This window comes from Hippopotamus amphibius, chromosome 4 (genome assembly GCF_030028045.1).
Source record: "Hippopotamus amphibius kiboko isolate mHipAmp2 chromosome 4, mHipAmp2.hap2, whole genome shotgun sequence".
In the NCBI taxonomy this organism is placed as follows: Eukaryota; Metazoa; Chordata; class Mammalia; order Artiodactyla; family Hippopotamidae; genus Hippopotamus; species Hippopotamus amphibius.
Window position 1 is genome coordinate 56,600,595 of NC_080189.1, and position 16,693 is coordinate 56,617,287.

The 16,693-nt window shown below is 33.4% G+C and overlaps 1 protein-coding gene across 5 annotated transcripts in view; it reads left to right on the forward strand.

Moving 5' to 3' along the window:
- AKAP9 (A-kinase anchoring protein 9) overlaps positions 1-16,693 on the forward strand; it is a 147,217-nt gene that overhangs the window by 73,470 nt on the left and 57,054 nt on the right. For 3 of the 5 annotated variants that reach the window (XM_057730301.1, XM_057730302.1, XM_057730303.1), the window contains exons 17-22: positions 1,673-2,026; positions 3,300-3,524; positions 4,604-4,744; positions 5,250-5,350; positions 7,848-8,053; positions 15,132-15,358. In XM_057730301.1, the coding sequence (XP_057586284.1) occupies positions 1,673-2,026; positions 3,300-3,524; positions 4,604-4,744; positions 5,250-5,350; positions 7,848-8,053; positions 15,132-15,358 (1,254 nt within the window). The remainder of the gene's footprint in view (positions 1-1,672; positions 2,027-3,299; positions 3,525-4,603; positions 4,745-5,249; positions 5,351-7,847; positions 8,054-15,131; positions 15,359-16,693) is intronic. The other 2 variants (XM_057730304.1, XM_057730306.1) reach the window with 1 other exon arrangement.

Genomic DNA, 16,693 nt, shown 5'->3' on the forward strand with positions numbered 1-16,693 from the left:
CCGGGTTCCGACAGGCCATGGACCTGTAATGGTCCGTGTCCCAGGGGTTGGGATCGCCTGCACTAGAAGACATAGCAACTGGGAGGAAGAAGGCTAGCAGGAGCCAGGTGAGACTCAGAACCCCAGGTATGCAGATCAGATTCAAGACAGGACACTAAAGTGATAGTTCAGCTATGTGGCCAGGACCGACAGGCAAAACAGAAAAGGTTGAGGGTCAGTAGGCACAAAAGTTTCAAATCCTGGGCATGCTGTATCTTTTATCTTAAACTATGGCAGTCAGGCTTCCCCCACTGCAAATTATATGTGGAGATGGGACTCAAAATAAAGTTATCCACACAGTTGGTTCCCAAAGACTTAAGACTTGTCAGAGCCAAGGCTGTCGGTCAGAATTTCTGAGTACCTGTGGCGGGTGGAATTAAAATAAGCAGGAATTTAGGATCATAGTTGAAGTAGAAAGTGAAATAGGTTAGATTAGATATCATCATCCTTACCAATGATGCCGAAAGCTCAGATTCTCTGTACACAGGTGCTAAATCAAATCTCGGAGACAAAGTTTTTGGGTGAACTACTGATAGAAAAGGATAGCTTTATTGCTTTGCCAGGCAAAGGGGGAACATAGCGGGCTTCTGCCCTCAGAAACTATGTGTCCCAACCTGGGAGAATTTGATGAGGGGTTTTATAGCAGTAGTTCAAGGGTGGGGTCTTTGCCAAGATTAGGGTGTGAGCAGGGCTTTCACTCCCTTAACCTGGTCTCAGGTGGTTGGTCTCCTAATCTTGATGAGCTTCTCTGGTAGCTTTAATTTTGCCTCAGGGGGTTTCTTGGCTGCTCCTCCCTTGATTAGCCACTGCTCCAGATCTGCCCTTTGGAACTCAGGGAAGGTCTTGGAGGCTATAGTCTTGCCTACAAGAAACAGGGGACAAAAAAAGGTCTTCGTGTCTGGGAGCCCCACAGGGCCTCACTGGGTTTCACTAATCACACAAACCTAGTGCTGTACTTCTGGGGATTTACTGCCAGAAAATCGGAAAGAATATGCCCAGCGATATGGTTAAAAAGATTACATCACAGTGGTGTTTAAAATAATGTTAAGATTGAATTCAGTCTGAATGTTCAACATAGAGAATTGATTAAATAAATTTATAGTACATCTGTATAATATGAAACTTAAAACACATTTAAAATTATATAGAAATGTATTTCTTGACTTAAAAATACTAAAGTTATGAAAACAGATTATAATACTAGAATATGACTACTTTTTGTAAGAAAAATGCATATCTATACCTATTCATATCCATATCTAAATGTAAAGAAGAGGGAGAAGCTTTGGAAATGTGTTTACTAAAGTGTTAATAGTGATTTTTCTTGAAAGAGAGAACTATAAGGGCTTTTATTTCCTTTATAATTGCTATACCAAACATTTATTGCTGTTATAGTAAGAAAAAATTTTTTATAATTGATTTTTAAAAGGCAGGGAGTAAAGTACTTTGACATTAGATTCATTGTAAAATAGAGAATCTTTACCTCCTTATCACTTTATCCTAGAAATTCTTTTAGTTTAAAAGCACGAAGCCATCTTTTTACCAATTAATATAATTTTGAAAGGTAATCGCTTTTTTAATTCCTGATGGTATTTATAGATCTAATCCTTTTTTGTTTACTTCATTGCTTTAGGTCATTGTGTCAATGAGTATAGCATTCGCTCAACAAACTGAACTATCTAGAGTATCTGGGGAAAAAGAAGATGCTGCATCTTCAAAACAAGCATCTGCTCTCTGTCAGCAAGAATATTATTTAAATGAAATGAAATTATCACAAGGTCAAATTGGTTTTCAGACTTTTGAGGCAACAGACATGAAATTTAAAGAAGAATTTAAACCACTTAGTAAAGAGTTAGGAGAAGATGGAAAGGAAGTTCTGTTATCAAACAAGGATAATCTTGATGATATACTAGAATCAAAGGACCATGAACTCACTATTTCAGAAGAAATGTTCTCCAGAGATAAAACGTTTATGATCAGAGAATCTGTAAGTATGCTTCCTTGAGTATAAAAACTTGTAAAAAATTGGGTCTTTCTTCACTATAAAAATATTAACAGTAATATTGCTTAATGGAGAAGATAAGTATTCCGTTCAGTCTTGACTTGTGATTTTTAAAGTATATGAATAAATGACTTAATATTATTAAATGAAACCGGTCAGATTCATAGTATTCCTGTTTGTCTTATACACATTGTGCATGGTAAAATCTCATTGTAAGTTATACCTACATTAATTTTGTTTCAGTCAGTTCAAGATTATACTACAATTTGGCAATACGGATGAATAAAAGATTTGCTTAATTTAACAGGATAATATCACAAGGAAATAGCTACCCATTTGAGAAGACAACTTAAAGCATTCTACTCTATATATACTAATACTCTTTTTCTTTACTTATTCATTAATGGAGGATTTATCATGTGTCTGTACCTCAACCGTTTGTGCCTTTAACAGAACGTAGTAAATGCTACTTCTTTTAAAATTAATTCAAATTTTGTATTAATATTCGTGATAGGTTATATCTTTTTAGAGGCATATTCAAATAAAATTGTCAATTCTTTATGAAGTGTGAAATTGTGAGGTATTCATGTAAACGTCTTTAATTTGCCAGCAGCTGTTGAAGGCAGAATGATTTGTTTAAGTAGTAGCTCTTCAGGAATTGAGGTACTTGTTGAAACCCATTAAGGAGTTGACTTCTTATGAGTATGAGAAAGTGGAATATAAGGCTTTTATTTCCAAATAAAAAGTAATGAAGATTGTTTCTTATTAAGCAGTTCTCTGTAGTACTCTGATGACCACTGCATAATATAAATTAAAGAGATAAAAATTTCTCACTGTATAAATTTAATTTTAAAATATAAGTATCCCATTTTTATTATTTCGTCATAAAATATCAAAAGGAATAATGGAGTTATTCGTTAAGAGTAGAAGGAATCTTGAGAGTCTGTCTTTATTCTTCTCCTCCCTTAGATTTAGATTACATCTAAAATAACTGATAAATAGTTATTTTGATTTTGGAGAACAACATGTATAATGATAAACTAACTTCATATTGACCTGAAATTGTATTGATAATTAAGACAATTTTTAAAATTATTTATGTTTTAATTTAATAATGGGAATTTTAAAATAAGGTGCTTTGTTGGGTTAGTATTAGAATTACTTTCATATGTATTTAACATATCCATGCTGACAGATTTCCACAAAATGTTTTATGATTGAAATTTTTATTTTATTTTTATATTTTTTACTATTATAGCTTCATGATGAGATTATGGTATCAAGCATGGATGCTTCTAGACAACTAATGTTAAATGAAGAACAGTTGGAAGATATGAGACAGGAACTTGTACGACAATACCAAGAGCATCAACAGGCAACAGAACTTTTAAGGCAGGCACACATGCGGCAGATGGAGAGACAGCGAGAAGACCAGGAACAGCTACAAGAAGAGATTAAGAGGCTGAATAAACAATTAGCCCAGGTATGGGACCAGGAGTCCCTTTCCTCTCCAATTAAAATAGTAGTGTTCTTTATATAGCTTTTTTTTTTTAAGTCAGAATTATTGCCAAGATCTGAATAAATACAAATGTTTAACATCAGGAACAGATTCCACCAGCACAACATCCTAAAATCTTGTTAGGGGCACCTAACTCAACCTTGGAGTGCAGTCTCTCTACCATTTGACCTTTCTGCCTTTTTAGGCACTGAAAAGTGGTTATAAGGTTGTGTGTTTTTAATCATTCCATTGACCATACATGGCAACTGTATGTACTTTGACAATTTTGGAATTTCTTTGTGCTGAGGTGCGGTTGACGATTCAGTTTTCCCCTATTTATTTATAGTTTTGTGAGTCCACCAGTTAGCATCTCCAAGGTTTATCTTTATCTATCTTTAATCTATCTTTTTAATCATGAATGGAAATCTGAAGTAGTATGTTTCTGGAACTTTCTCCAGGGAAACATCTCTTCTTGGTTTGAGAAATACAAATTTACACAATGTTCTTACCACTTTCTTGGCTAAATTTACATATTTGGGAGCTGGATTCTTCTCAGTTGCTGTATATAATATACTCACAAAATCATTGTAGAAAAGCAAATATTTATGTAAAAGTTCTTATAAAAACAAATTTATTCAATTTATTTTGAAAAGTTAAGCTAAAGTAAGAGAACAAATAGAGAACTCTTGAAATATAGTTTCAGATATAGAATAATAGGAAAATTGGCAGTTGAACATAAGCCATATCATTTGGAAAAATTAATTTTGCTTTTCTTCATCGTGTTTTGTGAATTTAAACTTCTGAATTTTCAATGCAAAACTGGCATATAAAAATAATATTAATTGAGCTACAAAAATTGCTGAATATTTAAGCCTAATTAGCTTTTTTTAAAGTTTCAAATTTTGCATTGAACTTTATATATGCTCTTAACCCCTAATCATGGAATATGAATCGGGGTAGAACCAGGGCCTATTGGTTCCAGGGGGTTAAAAGAAATCTGCTGATATTCCTGCTTTTCCTTCTGTCGCAAACAATATTCTCTCATGACCTTTTTTCTTATTTAGAGATCCTCAATAGATAATGAAAACCTGGTTTCAGAAAGAGAGAGGGTGCTTTTAGAGGAGCTGGAAGCACTAAAGCAGCTGTCTCTAGCTGGAAGAGAGAAGCTGTGTTGTGAGCTGCGCAACAGCAGTACGCAAACACAGGTAGTATGGATTTTGGCCCACCTAGGAGCAATGGATCAGCAACGCAGTAGGATCTGTGTGTCTTTGTTGTTGGTGTGAAATGTATTTTTTATGTATGAGCTCAACATATTTGTGATTATTTATGTTTAAGGTAGGTGGAGTCAAGATGCCTTACATTCCATTTAAAGTAATTTGAATCTGACAGTGATTTAGCAGCAACTGCTATTTCACCAAGGAGCAGAGTAGCCTAACAAACTTTTATTTTATTTATTTTATGTTTTATTATAGCATGCCTTAGCTTGAACCCATTAATATTTTTTTCATCTGTGCACCAGACTGTTTTACCTTTTTTGATAATGCTAATCTCTTGATAAAACGTAGTTAAATATTATTTCAAACAGTGTCTGTTTTGCACGCAGAGATTTCTGTTTCACTTCATAACAGTATGGAAGAGTGACATGCTGTTTCCAGGATGACAGGTTTTCTTTCTGTCTTATCCTCTCTACCTTTACACAAACTTAAACAGAATGGAAATGAAAACCAAGAAGTTGAGGAACAGACCTTTAAAGAAAAGGAATTGGACAGAAAACCTGAAGAGGTGCCTCCTGAAATTCTGTCCAATGAAAGGTATACAGAACATGTATTTTTTCAATGTAAAGTGAGTTAAAATACTCATCTCAATATTATAAACTTTATTTGTCCTTATTTTTATCTTGTACATTTATTTGTGCATTGTACTCTGTGTAAAGAATGATGAGTTTTTGATGGTTAAATAGATGAATTTTAAAAAATCTTTTGTATATAAAGTAATTTTATTGGATATTGATCATATACTTCACTCAGTAAATGATAAGGCATTTTTTGGTTATTGAACCTTTCTTAATTAATTGTATTCTGCTCATATGCCATTTTTTATCCTAAAAACAAAGTGGTACTTGTGACTTTTTTCCTTCACTGTTTGGACATGCATTCAATATAAGCCACCCCCTGGTTTGTTTATGACAAAAAAAAATTAAACGATAAAATGTGATAGTCTAAATTTAACTTTTTCATGCATTTACTTTATAACAGATGAGACCATTCAATCCACATCCCACTTTTATAGAAGAATAAATTAATAATCCGATGTTAACAGAACTTTCCATTACTTTTTATTTTGTAGAGATTAATATAAAAATGAGAATAGTTACCCCACATTAATATTAAGGAGTTTAAGCACAATATTTTAAAATTTGTTTTGTTCAAATGAAAATAATTTCTTTAATTTTAAATTAAAACTAATATCTACTAACTAAATTTCCTCCTTTTCCAATTTCTGTGACTGTCAACCCTCTGTGTCCTCCTAACCTCCTTCCTCAGCTTGCATGGAGGAATTTGGCCCCTAAGATTTTGGCTTCCCCATTGGATCATCAGTATGGAACACAGTCAGTATGGAACTCAAACAAGAAAGACAGTGTACGAAAATTAGAGTTACCATGGCAATATAAAATAAACATCTTGTATATTTACAAGATCTTGTAAATAAACATCTAATTCGTATATTTTAAAAATTATGCAGTGTTTAATTTTTAGGGATTTTTATAGTGAGTGTTGATAAATGAGTATTTCTATTTATTTCTTTTTACCATCATACTAATTTTAAGCATTTCTCTTATGTAGAAATACTTTCAAATTATCCTAGTCCTGGGGTATTTGAGGCTTGAACAAAAACCTCAGGAAAAGTTAAAGAAATAAAACCCTTTACTTACTGCCTACTAACGAAATTATTTAGAGTTTTATTTTTAATACCCTTGCTTATGTAACCAGAGAACTTGATCTAGGTATGAAAATAGAACTGTCTTTTTCACTTGACAAATACACTAGGAAAACTGCTCCATTTATTACCTTGTCTTAAAATAGTTATGTCATGTGCCTGTGAAAACAGATACCCTTTAACTTGCTTGTTGATGATCTCCCACAGTGTGAAGTTGAAAGAGAAACTATCTTAAGTCAGAGGACCTTTATCGTGAAAGTCACTTATTTTGTGTTAAATATATAGTTTGCCACTGTAGTACTTTTGTTGGATTAAGCTGTTAGGATAAGAGAGTTGCTTAGTTATTCAGAAGATTAATCAGATAACCTTCTGAATCACCATTTATGGAAGTATATTTCTTTATACACGAACATATTTGTGTTAAAGAAAAAAGAAAGTTTAGAAAAGCATTTTGTCCAGGATAATCCCGTTTTTTGTTTTTAAAATGTCTGTATTTGTGAGAGAGAAAGGAAGGAAAATATCTAGAAGAGTAGGCATTAAAATGTTAACTGTGGTTATCTTTGAGTACTGAGATATTTTGATGGGTGTTTAGGAGCATCTTCTAATTTTTTAAAATAAGAATGTATTACTTGTAAAAAAGAGAGATTCACTATGAATTCCATTTGGTTGAAAATATGTTCCTTCTCCTGGCTGAAATGAGTGTGGTATATGTAACTTCAGAAGTTTCTGTCTCTGGAGCAGATATAATAACAGCTTGAGATATTCCCTCTGGTGTTGGCAGATAGTAAAATTGTACTATAGACTTTTTAAAAAACAGGTCTCTGCCTATTTTTGTAATTTAACCATGTAGATTATCATCATTAAGTTATAGAAATACAAACATCTTTTTTCTGGTGGAATTTTTGAATTTATTTTAAAATATATTGTTCAACATAAAAAAAGATTAAATGTAGAATATGTAAGAGTAACCATGAATGGTATTACCAACTCAATAACTTGCATATGCTTAGGTACTGCCACACTTTTTAAAACTGAACTTTTGCATTTCCCTAAAATTTTCTAATTTAGAAAGTCTACTAGCTTAAAACTTTAGTTATTTGATTTCTTTCAGGTCAATAAAATGCTGCACATTTTCAAAAAATATTATAGTTCACTGATGAAAATTTCTCAGAAGAAAACAGATTTTATAATTATAAAATAAATCAAATGCAAAAAGCACTTCATTGTAAGTGCTATTGCATATTATTTTAATAGGATCATATGCAATTGTACTTTTTAAGTCAGATATTTTGTAGTGTATTTTTTTGTGGAACATAAGTGTTTGCTTTAAAAAGATTAAACATTTTAATAAATATTTCCTTATCTATACAGGTATGCACTCCAGAAAGCTAATAACAGACTTCTAAAGATTCTCTTAGAAGTTGTAAAGACTACAGCAGCTGTTGAAGAAACAATTGGTCGCCATGTCCTTGGTATTCTAGATAGATCTAGTAAAGGTCAGTCATCAGCCAGCCTGATTTGGAGGTCAGAAGCAGAGACACCAATAAAGTCATGTGTCCATGAGGAACACACAGGAGGTAAAAGTTTTATATGCTGTTGAAACTATCATCTTTATCTTCAATAAATCTTGCTGAATTCAAGGCACTTTACTAGTGTTGAAAGTACAGAAGAGAGAATATTAAAGTATTTTCCCAAAAAAAAGACTTCCAAACACAAATACACTAGAGCCACTCTTCTCAAAATACCATTATTGTTTTGCATTTGCAAAGGGGTTTCTTAGAGTTGTCATTACACGTACTCAGGGTTATTACTGTGCTACGTAAACCAAAGGCTGTTTAATTTCTCCACCAATAAGAGAAAAATTCCATATCAACATTCAGGAGTTTTACCAATATCCACGAGGTATAAGCAGCATCCTGAAACCACCCTCTAAATGGAAAAGTTTTTGTCAGATGGAGAAAGATAGGGTCTGAACACTTGGACCAGAAGATCAAGGCCTGCCTTCAGCATTCCATACTTAAGAACTTCTCCCCAGTTGGAGGCCAGTCATCTGAAAATAAAAATGCCAGTTTATGCAATTTTTGAGAGCATTCTGTTTGTTAGATTTCATGTGGAGAAATGAGAAGAAATTACCCCAGTTAGAGAAAGTTTACTGAATTACAGGTTGGCCAGTAGTATGTTTCTAAGTGCAGAGAAAAGCTTCATTTGGAATTCTAAGTAAACCTGATTTTAAAAACATCAGTTGGAAAAACAAAACAAAACAAAACCTCAGTTGAATTCAAAGATAATTTTTAAAATTTAGAAGTAAGAGCTGAGATAATACTGTAACTTTAAACTTTCAAACTCATTGTTTTCAGACTTTGTAGAAGTATTTTTTTTTTTTTTTTTTTTTTTAATAAATTTGTTTATTCATTTTTTATTTTTTGGCTGTGTTGGGTCTTTGTTGCTGCGCTCAGGCTTTTCTCTAGTTGTGGCGAGTGGGGGCTACTCTTGGTTGTGGTGCACGGGCTTCTCATTGCAGTGGCTTCTCTTGTTGCAGAGCACGTGGGCTTCAGTAGTTGTGGCTCGTGGGCTCTAGAGAGCAGGCTCAGTAGTTGTGGTGCACGGGCCTAGTTGTTCCGCGGCATGTGGGATCTTCCCGGACCAGGGCTTGAACCCGTGTCCCCTGCATTGGCAGGCAGATTCTTAACCACTGCGCCACCAGGGAAGTCCTATTTTTTTTTTAATTAACTTTCTCTTGGTTAAGCTCTCAATCAAGGGCTATTTGTTTTCTGCATATGAATCTTGATGTATAGAAAGAATTAGGTAATATTTTCTTGATCTTGTTGTAAAAGTACTTATCAAATTATGTTTCTTTTAAAAACAATTATTTAATAAATTAGTTTCACTTAACCATCTGGGAAAGGAGGCATATTGCTGTGCTACAGTTAAGACCTACACCAGGGGCTTCCCTGGTGGTGCAGTGGTTAAGAATCCTCCTGCCAATGCAGGGGACGTGGGTTCAAGCCCTGGTCCAGGAAGATTCCACGTGCTACGGAGCAACTAAGCCTGTGTGCCACAACTACTGAGCCCATGCACCGCAACTACTGAAGCCCAGGAGCCTAGAGCCCCTGCTCTGCAACAGGAGAATCCACCGCAATGAGAAGCCCATGTACCGCAATGAAGAGTAGCCTCCGCTCTCCACAGCTACAGATAGCCCACGTGTAGCAAGGAAGACCCAACGCAGCCAATATAAATAAATAAATAAATAGGAAAAAAACAAGAAAAAAAGAAGACCTACACCATATTCAAAAGACACCCTGAGGAATGTTCTGTACATTACAAGAATATTTTGTGCTTTGTTAGCAGTTCTCCTAGGCATGTCTCAAAGTGGTTGCTGAAGTATTCGGCAAACAACGTATCTTAAAAGATAATAAACTCACTTTCAGAGCAGTGTTCCCATAATTATGAAAAGGAATAAATTGGTAATTTAACTCAAGCATAGAGGATTATGTTTATGTTCCTTTTCTATGAGAAAGCAGACCTAAAGGGACATCTGATCTATTAGCCTACTTTCTTGCATGGCTGCATCTGAATCTCCCATTACAGATTAAATATATCTGTGTTCTATTTTAAGATATCCAATAATAGTTTTTCAGTTATAAGTAGTTTTATCAGTTTAATTATACAGACATTTACAATGTATTGAGCAATTTCTTTTTGCTCTCTGCTTTACAACAATTCTTAGTCCAGTGAAGGAGGCACTGAAATTCCGATTCAAGGCAAAATAAAATCATGGTACTTAAGATTTTACTTAATACCACTTTATATGTATTTGAATCATTTAAGCCTTTTAAAATAAATATTTAATTATTTAACTGTTAATGGATACTGAAAGAATAATATTAAGATACAAGAGGAAAAATTAAGTCCACTGTTAAACATAGTATGAAAACAAAGCAGGGATGAGAATTTTGCTGGTGTTATAATGTGTAATTTCTGTTTAATTAGTTTTTATGTTTTTGTGTTTGGCAGTGATATGCTAGTCTTAGTAACAAAATTAGGAAGATCACTAATATCATTTGGGGCACTTAGATTCACTTTCCATCTTGAAAGAAATATTGAATTAATAGATTTATAATTGAAAACTAAGAAAATACTGTATTTAAAAGATTGACACCATGTTCCAAATGTAACAATTTTTCTGATATTTCTTCATATTTGCTAACATGAAAGTATTATTATAAAAACTAAAATGAACTTTTGATATATTTTGTTTTATTTAATATAACAAAAAGTTCAGTTTTAATCTGATTATGAAGCAGCTCTTGTTTTTCAATTTTTATATGACTTTTTGTTATGGGTAGTAGCACTTGAAATCTATTTGCAGCCCTCAGGTTTGAACTTGTTTAGATTTTAAACATGTGTGGACTTGTTAACTATCTAAAAAAATAAATAATTGACCTGCTAATGTTTGCTTCCCCATAAGAGCAACCTAGTTTATGAAATTGAAGGGAAATTTTGAGCCAATGTGAAATCACTTGAACCTGAGTGACTATTAGACTATTCATAAAAATGAGATCCCCTAGGATGTGTTGAAAGAAAATGTCCTTTAGGCCTATACTGTGATGGTTCAGTGGTAAAATACCTGTAACTCCCCCTTAGAAAACTAGGGACTGAATATTATTTGCTGCAGCTTTTTTTTTGGAGCAGTCTGATGTTCCAGCAGAAATACTGGATTAGTAATGAAGAGGTCCTTGTTCTAGCTCACTGTGACCTTGGGCAAGTCTCTTAGCCTCCCGGGGCTTTATTTCAGTTTACTCACCTGTCAAGTACAAGAGTCAGACTAGAGTCAGTGGTTTCCAGTTGGAGCCCTAGAGATCTTCAGGTCGTTGGGGCAGGGCAGTGCTCTGTGCTATCACCTGCCCTGCTTAAACTGAGAAGCTTATTGCTATCTATATGGAATGAACATGGTATAATCCATAAAATAAATGACTGAAGACTTTTTGAATAACCATCATCTGCCATGTTTAAGACACAAGTCTGAGTGGTTAGCCAATCTGAAATCATGATTCTCTTCACCAAACTGGTGATTCTGAGATTTCTATTGGCGTGTTACGAAATTGTCCTGCCAATGTATATTTTTCTCTAATTTTTCCTGCTAAAGACTAGTTATAATAAATATAGTACATGTTTCATGTTGTTCTCATTCCTTTATTTCATTGGAGTAAAGTTCTGTATCTTCATTGGAACATATTCAGATTATTTTTGTTTATATCTTCAAAATGTTATCAGTAAAATACATTAAGTTGGTTCACATCTTCATCTTTTGTGGGTATTTTAATGTCTGTTTTTTTATTAGCCATCAACAATGTTAATAGTGGCTTTTGGGGGAGGGGGATGGGATGAACTGGGAGATTGGGATTGACGTATATACACTAATATGTATGGAATGGATAACTAATAGGAACCTGCTATATTGCATAGAGAACTCCACTTTGCTGTGCGGTAGAAACTGGCACAACATTATAAAACAACTATACCCCAATTTAAAAAAATGGTTAGTAAAACAATGAAGTATTTTCACCAATTACATTTTTTTTTAATTTTATTGAAGTAGGTTGATTTATAGTGTATTGGTTTCTGCTGTACAGCAAAGTGATTCAGTTATACATATATATTCTTTTTCATATTCTTTTCTGTTATGGTTTATCACAGGATATTGAATATAGTTTTCTGTGCTATACAGTAGGACCTTGTTGCTTATCCATTCTATATATACTCGTTTGCATCTACTAATCCCAGACTCCCAGTCCTTCCCTCCCCCACCCCCAGCAATTAAAATTTTAAATCTTTAGTCTTTATACCCATTATGCAAAAGTATATGACACTGAAGAGTTCACATGATACCGAATTTAGGGGAAATTGGCTTAAATGTGGTGATATACTCCAAGAGCCTAAAGTAATGATGATTAAATATATATATTAATCACACTTCTGACAATCTAAAGACAAAAATCCACAAAAAGAAGCATTTATAATGCAGAAAGTTGTCACATTATAAAAAATTTCAGAAGGAAACTAAAATGTTAAACAATGGTATGTACTCTAAAAGGAATATTATTTGGTCATGCAGATAGCAGAAAGGCAAAACGTGTGTTGGCCAAGTGAAAAAAGGTTCACAAAACTACATTGTAATTATACCTAAGTAAATAGTTCAAGTTTAGAGAGATATGATTGCAAGAGAATTTTTCTACTCCTATGATGTGGTTATGTCAATTTTTAGATTAAATTCATTAAATTATCTTCTTTACAAACTAAAAAAAATTAATCATGGCTTTTTATAAGCCATTTTGTTTTATATGTACTTTGTATTTTGTGTTTGAGTTTTGTTCCAGTGTAACATACAGTATCTTCAGTTTTTTTCCTCACCATTGATTCCTTCTCTATACCCAAAAACATGCTTATATTTTCATAATACAAAAAAATATGTTGGTTTTTCTCAACTTTGCTCCGCTCTTAAGGTAAACCGCTACAAACTCTGTGAGAGGTTAGACCAGCTCTTGCTTCCACCAGCTTTGGTTTCTGTTTCTCAGTACCGAAGCTCTTCTCTCTAAGGACAACCTTGATCTTCCAGTTGTCAAATCCAGTAGCATCTTCTCGGTCCTCGTCTTGTTTTGACTTTCTAGACAAATAACATTGAAGTCTCTATCTTTTTGAAACATTCTCTTCTTGTCTGCTGGAACATCTCTTTCCTGACTTTCTCTGACATTTTTTTACATAGGTTCTTTCATTGGCTTCTTCTATACAGAGGCTCCAACTGTGTTTATCCTTCTCTCACTAAATATTGCTCCTAGAGTAAATGTGTCTACTTCCAAGGTTCAGCTCTCACTTTTCTGCGAATGACTCCGAAGTCTTTACAGACTCAAATTTCCAAAAGTTGACTTCTCTCCTCCACATAGCCCATTAACACTTCAGACTAATCATTTTTCATGCTTCCTCTATACACTTTTTCCTAATTTTTTAGTATTTGTCTTAATGGACTCTTCTGTTGTCTAAGAATCATCTAAGCTGAGATAAATCTGAAACCCAGAGTCATCTTTTACTGCTTTTCTTTCTCCCTTGTCTTAATACATTCAGTTTTTTCCAATCTGTGACCAACCCCCATCCATGAATATTTATAAACTATTAATCTGTTATCAAGACATTCAGTTTTGAGGATGTGGAATAATATAAGTAAATACCAGTCTAGTAGTTGTTTTTCAATTTTGAGAATAAAAATGCAAAATGAAATTATATTTACTGCTACACTGAGGATTAGATAAACCTATGTAATAGCAAATATTTAAAGTCATTCTCTCTAGGTGCTTCTCTGGTGGTCCAGTGGTTTAAGACTTTGCCTTCCAATGCAGAGGGTGCAGGTTTGATCCCTGGTCAGGGAGCTAAGATCCCACATGCCTCACAGCCAAAAAACCAAAACATAAAACAGAAGCAATACTGTAACAAATTCAATAAAGACTTAAAAAAAAACAAGTCCACATAAAGTCATTTTCTAGAATGCAGTTTTGGATTCTTCAGCCAGTGACTTATATAGAGGAGGTGCTTAGTGAATATTGAGTTGTGCTGAGTTCAGATCTTATATCTGAAACCACATCTAATATCATTACTACATGAGATTGAGAGACTTCCAAATGGCACCAGCTACTTTAGCAACACATTTTAATAAATAGCTCTTATTCTCCTTGGGGGATTGTATCAAACTGAATGTTTATTACAAGTACTTTGGAAATTAAATTTTCTTCTGATTTTAATTTGTTAACTTTGTACAGTTACTGATAAGAAATGTACTACTTGTAATAAAAGAATAGGTAATTCCTCTTCAGGAAATTTCATTGTTCGATTATAACATGCTGCCACAAATGAGTACTATATTCCATGACAGTGATAAGTAACCTGTGAAAACACTTCTAAGTCTTTATCTTCTGCCCATGTAAACTCAATTTTCTTTACATAAGAAAAAAGACTAGTGTGGAAATACAAGTCCATAGTTAAAATTACAACTGCTTATTAGTCTAACCTCTTCCCAATATACCTATTACAAAAGTAGCAAGTTACAAAAAGGTCTTAGTCCCTGTTACTGTCTGGCTGATGCTGCCCCATATATTGCTCAGAAATCAGAGAGTCTGCTGCATACGAAATCAAGCACTTCTATCCTCTGATACACCTGGACTATCCCATTACACGATGTTTTTCCTTTCATGTTATTGTTTAGATATTTGTTTTCTCATTACACTGTCTGTAGTGTCCTTGAGGATAGGAACAAAATCTTGCCACGTATGTGTCTCCATTACTTGGTAACCCCTACATGATGGGCATTTATTTAGTAAATATCTATTGAAAGGTGTTTTAAATTTTTTATCAAAGAAAAAATACTATCCCAATTATTAATTTATGCAAAGCCCTATTAGCATAGCATTATTCTTCCCATTCTTATACATGGTCATCAAATAACATTATACTCTGTATTTGCTAATTTGTTTTGTTGCAATGTTATTAAGATACCTTATCGTTCCATGATTTCAAGTTTTAATTTGATTTTATTTTGTAACCTTTTTTTACTATAATTATTAATTATAATTGATTTATACCTTTAAATTACTGTTATTCTGGTTACAGATGAATCTATACCCTCTTATTCTGGAAGTGCTATACCAAGAAGTGACAGTAGCATGTGGTCCAAAATAACTGAGGAAGGAACGGAGCTGTCACAACGGCTCATGAGGAGTGGCTTTACTGGAACTGAAATAGACCCTGAAAATGAAGAATTTATGCTGAATATTAGCTCTCGACTACAAGTGGCAGTTGAAAAACTCCTAGAAGCCATAAGTGAAACTAGTAGTCAGGTAACCTCCTTATATTGCTAATATATACTGAGTTTGAAATAGGTTTTCTTTTAAGCCAGGGAATGATGACTAAATGCTTTCTCTCTACTGTCTCACAGAAATCTAGTTTGGTTCCCCTTTAATAATTGGTTGTCTTTGTGACAACCAATTGCTGATGGACTCTTTCAATTCTAAAATTCAGTGTTTTAATTTGCAGATTTCCTGGCCTCTTACACATTACTTTTTTTGATATCAAAAGAGATTTTAACTTTACCATTGTGTGAAATATTCCATTATAATATATATTATTTATTTGAAGGAATAGTATAAGGAATCTCTAAAACAGACCATGTGCTCAAGTATGTTGTAACACTACTAATAAATATAACAAATCAAGCCTACAATTCCTTCACGTGATTTTTACATTCTTTTCACAAATGTGATTAGAGTACATCGCTTTACTACCTTGGTAGGAAATTAAAGAGTGAGGGGCAGTTTCTACATTAAAGTATTGTTTTCATAGAACTTTTGAGAGTATATACCATTGTACTTATACCTTAGCTTGCAATTTCCTCTGTCTATAAAATTTTTACAACCTGTGTAGTAATTGGCTCTTAAGTTCTCTATGCAGAATTTTAAAAATCATTTGCTGATTTAAAATGAAGAAATTTCACTTACTTTAAAAATATGTAATTTAACTGTAGAGTCATAGCTGTCATCTTACTCACATGAGTGCTTCATTGTCATCAGTTACAAGGCCAGTATTATTAACATTTTTCACTGATATCTTTATTCAGAGTATTCTAGATCCATGTGCATTTCAAACAAAATTTGAGAAGTTGGGTATCTTTGATCTCTTGTTATTTCCGATGTCTGACCTCCATTGATGCTACTTGTTTTCCTGTAAGAAATTATTCTGTTTCTGCAGTAGCAATGACTATTGGGTGTATCAGATTTGACAAATATTGCTATATATATTATGTTTTAATGCGAAATTTATTTACTTTTAGGTTGTCAGTGATTATACACCATTTCTTGAGTCCTCTCTTGTTTAGTGACCCTTGAAATAATTTGTTAACCACCTACTATTTGGTTAACATCATTATCAATCCATTATTCTTTTTTTTCCTCTTGGTAAGTTCTAGTGGCATTAAACTAAGAAGGCATTGTCAATACAACATATATTTCCAGTGAAATATTTGCCCTCCAAATAGTTTTCAGCTGTGAAGACTGTTTTCTTAACCAGAGTTTTCCTCAGGTTCATTCTTCTTTGTTTGAAGATAGTCTAAATTTTCTTCTGTGATAGAGTATGGACCATATCTTTGAGAGCAAAAGAATCCTAAAACTACCACACAT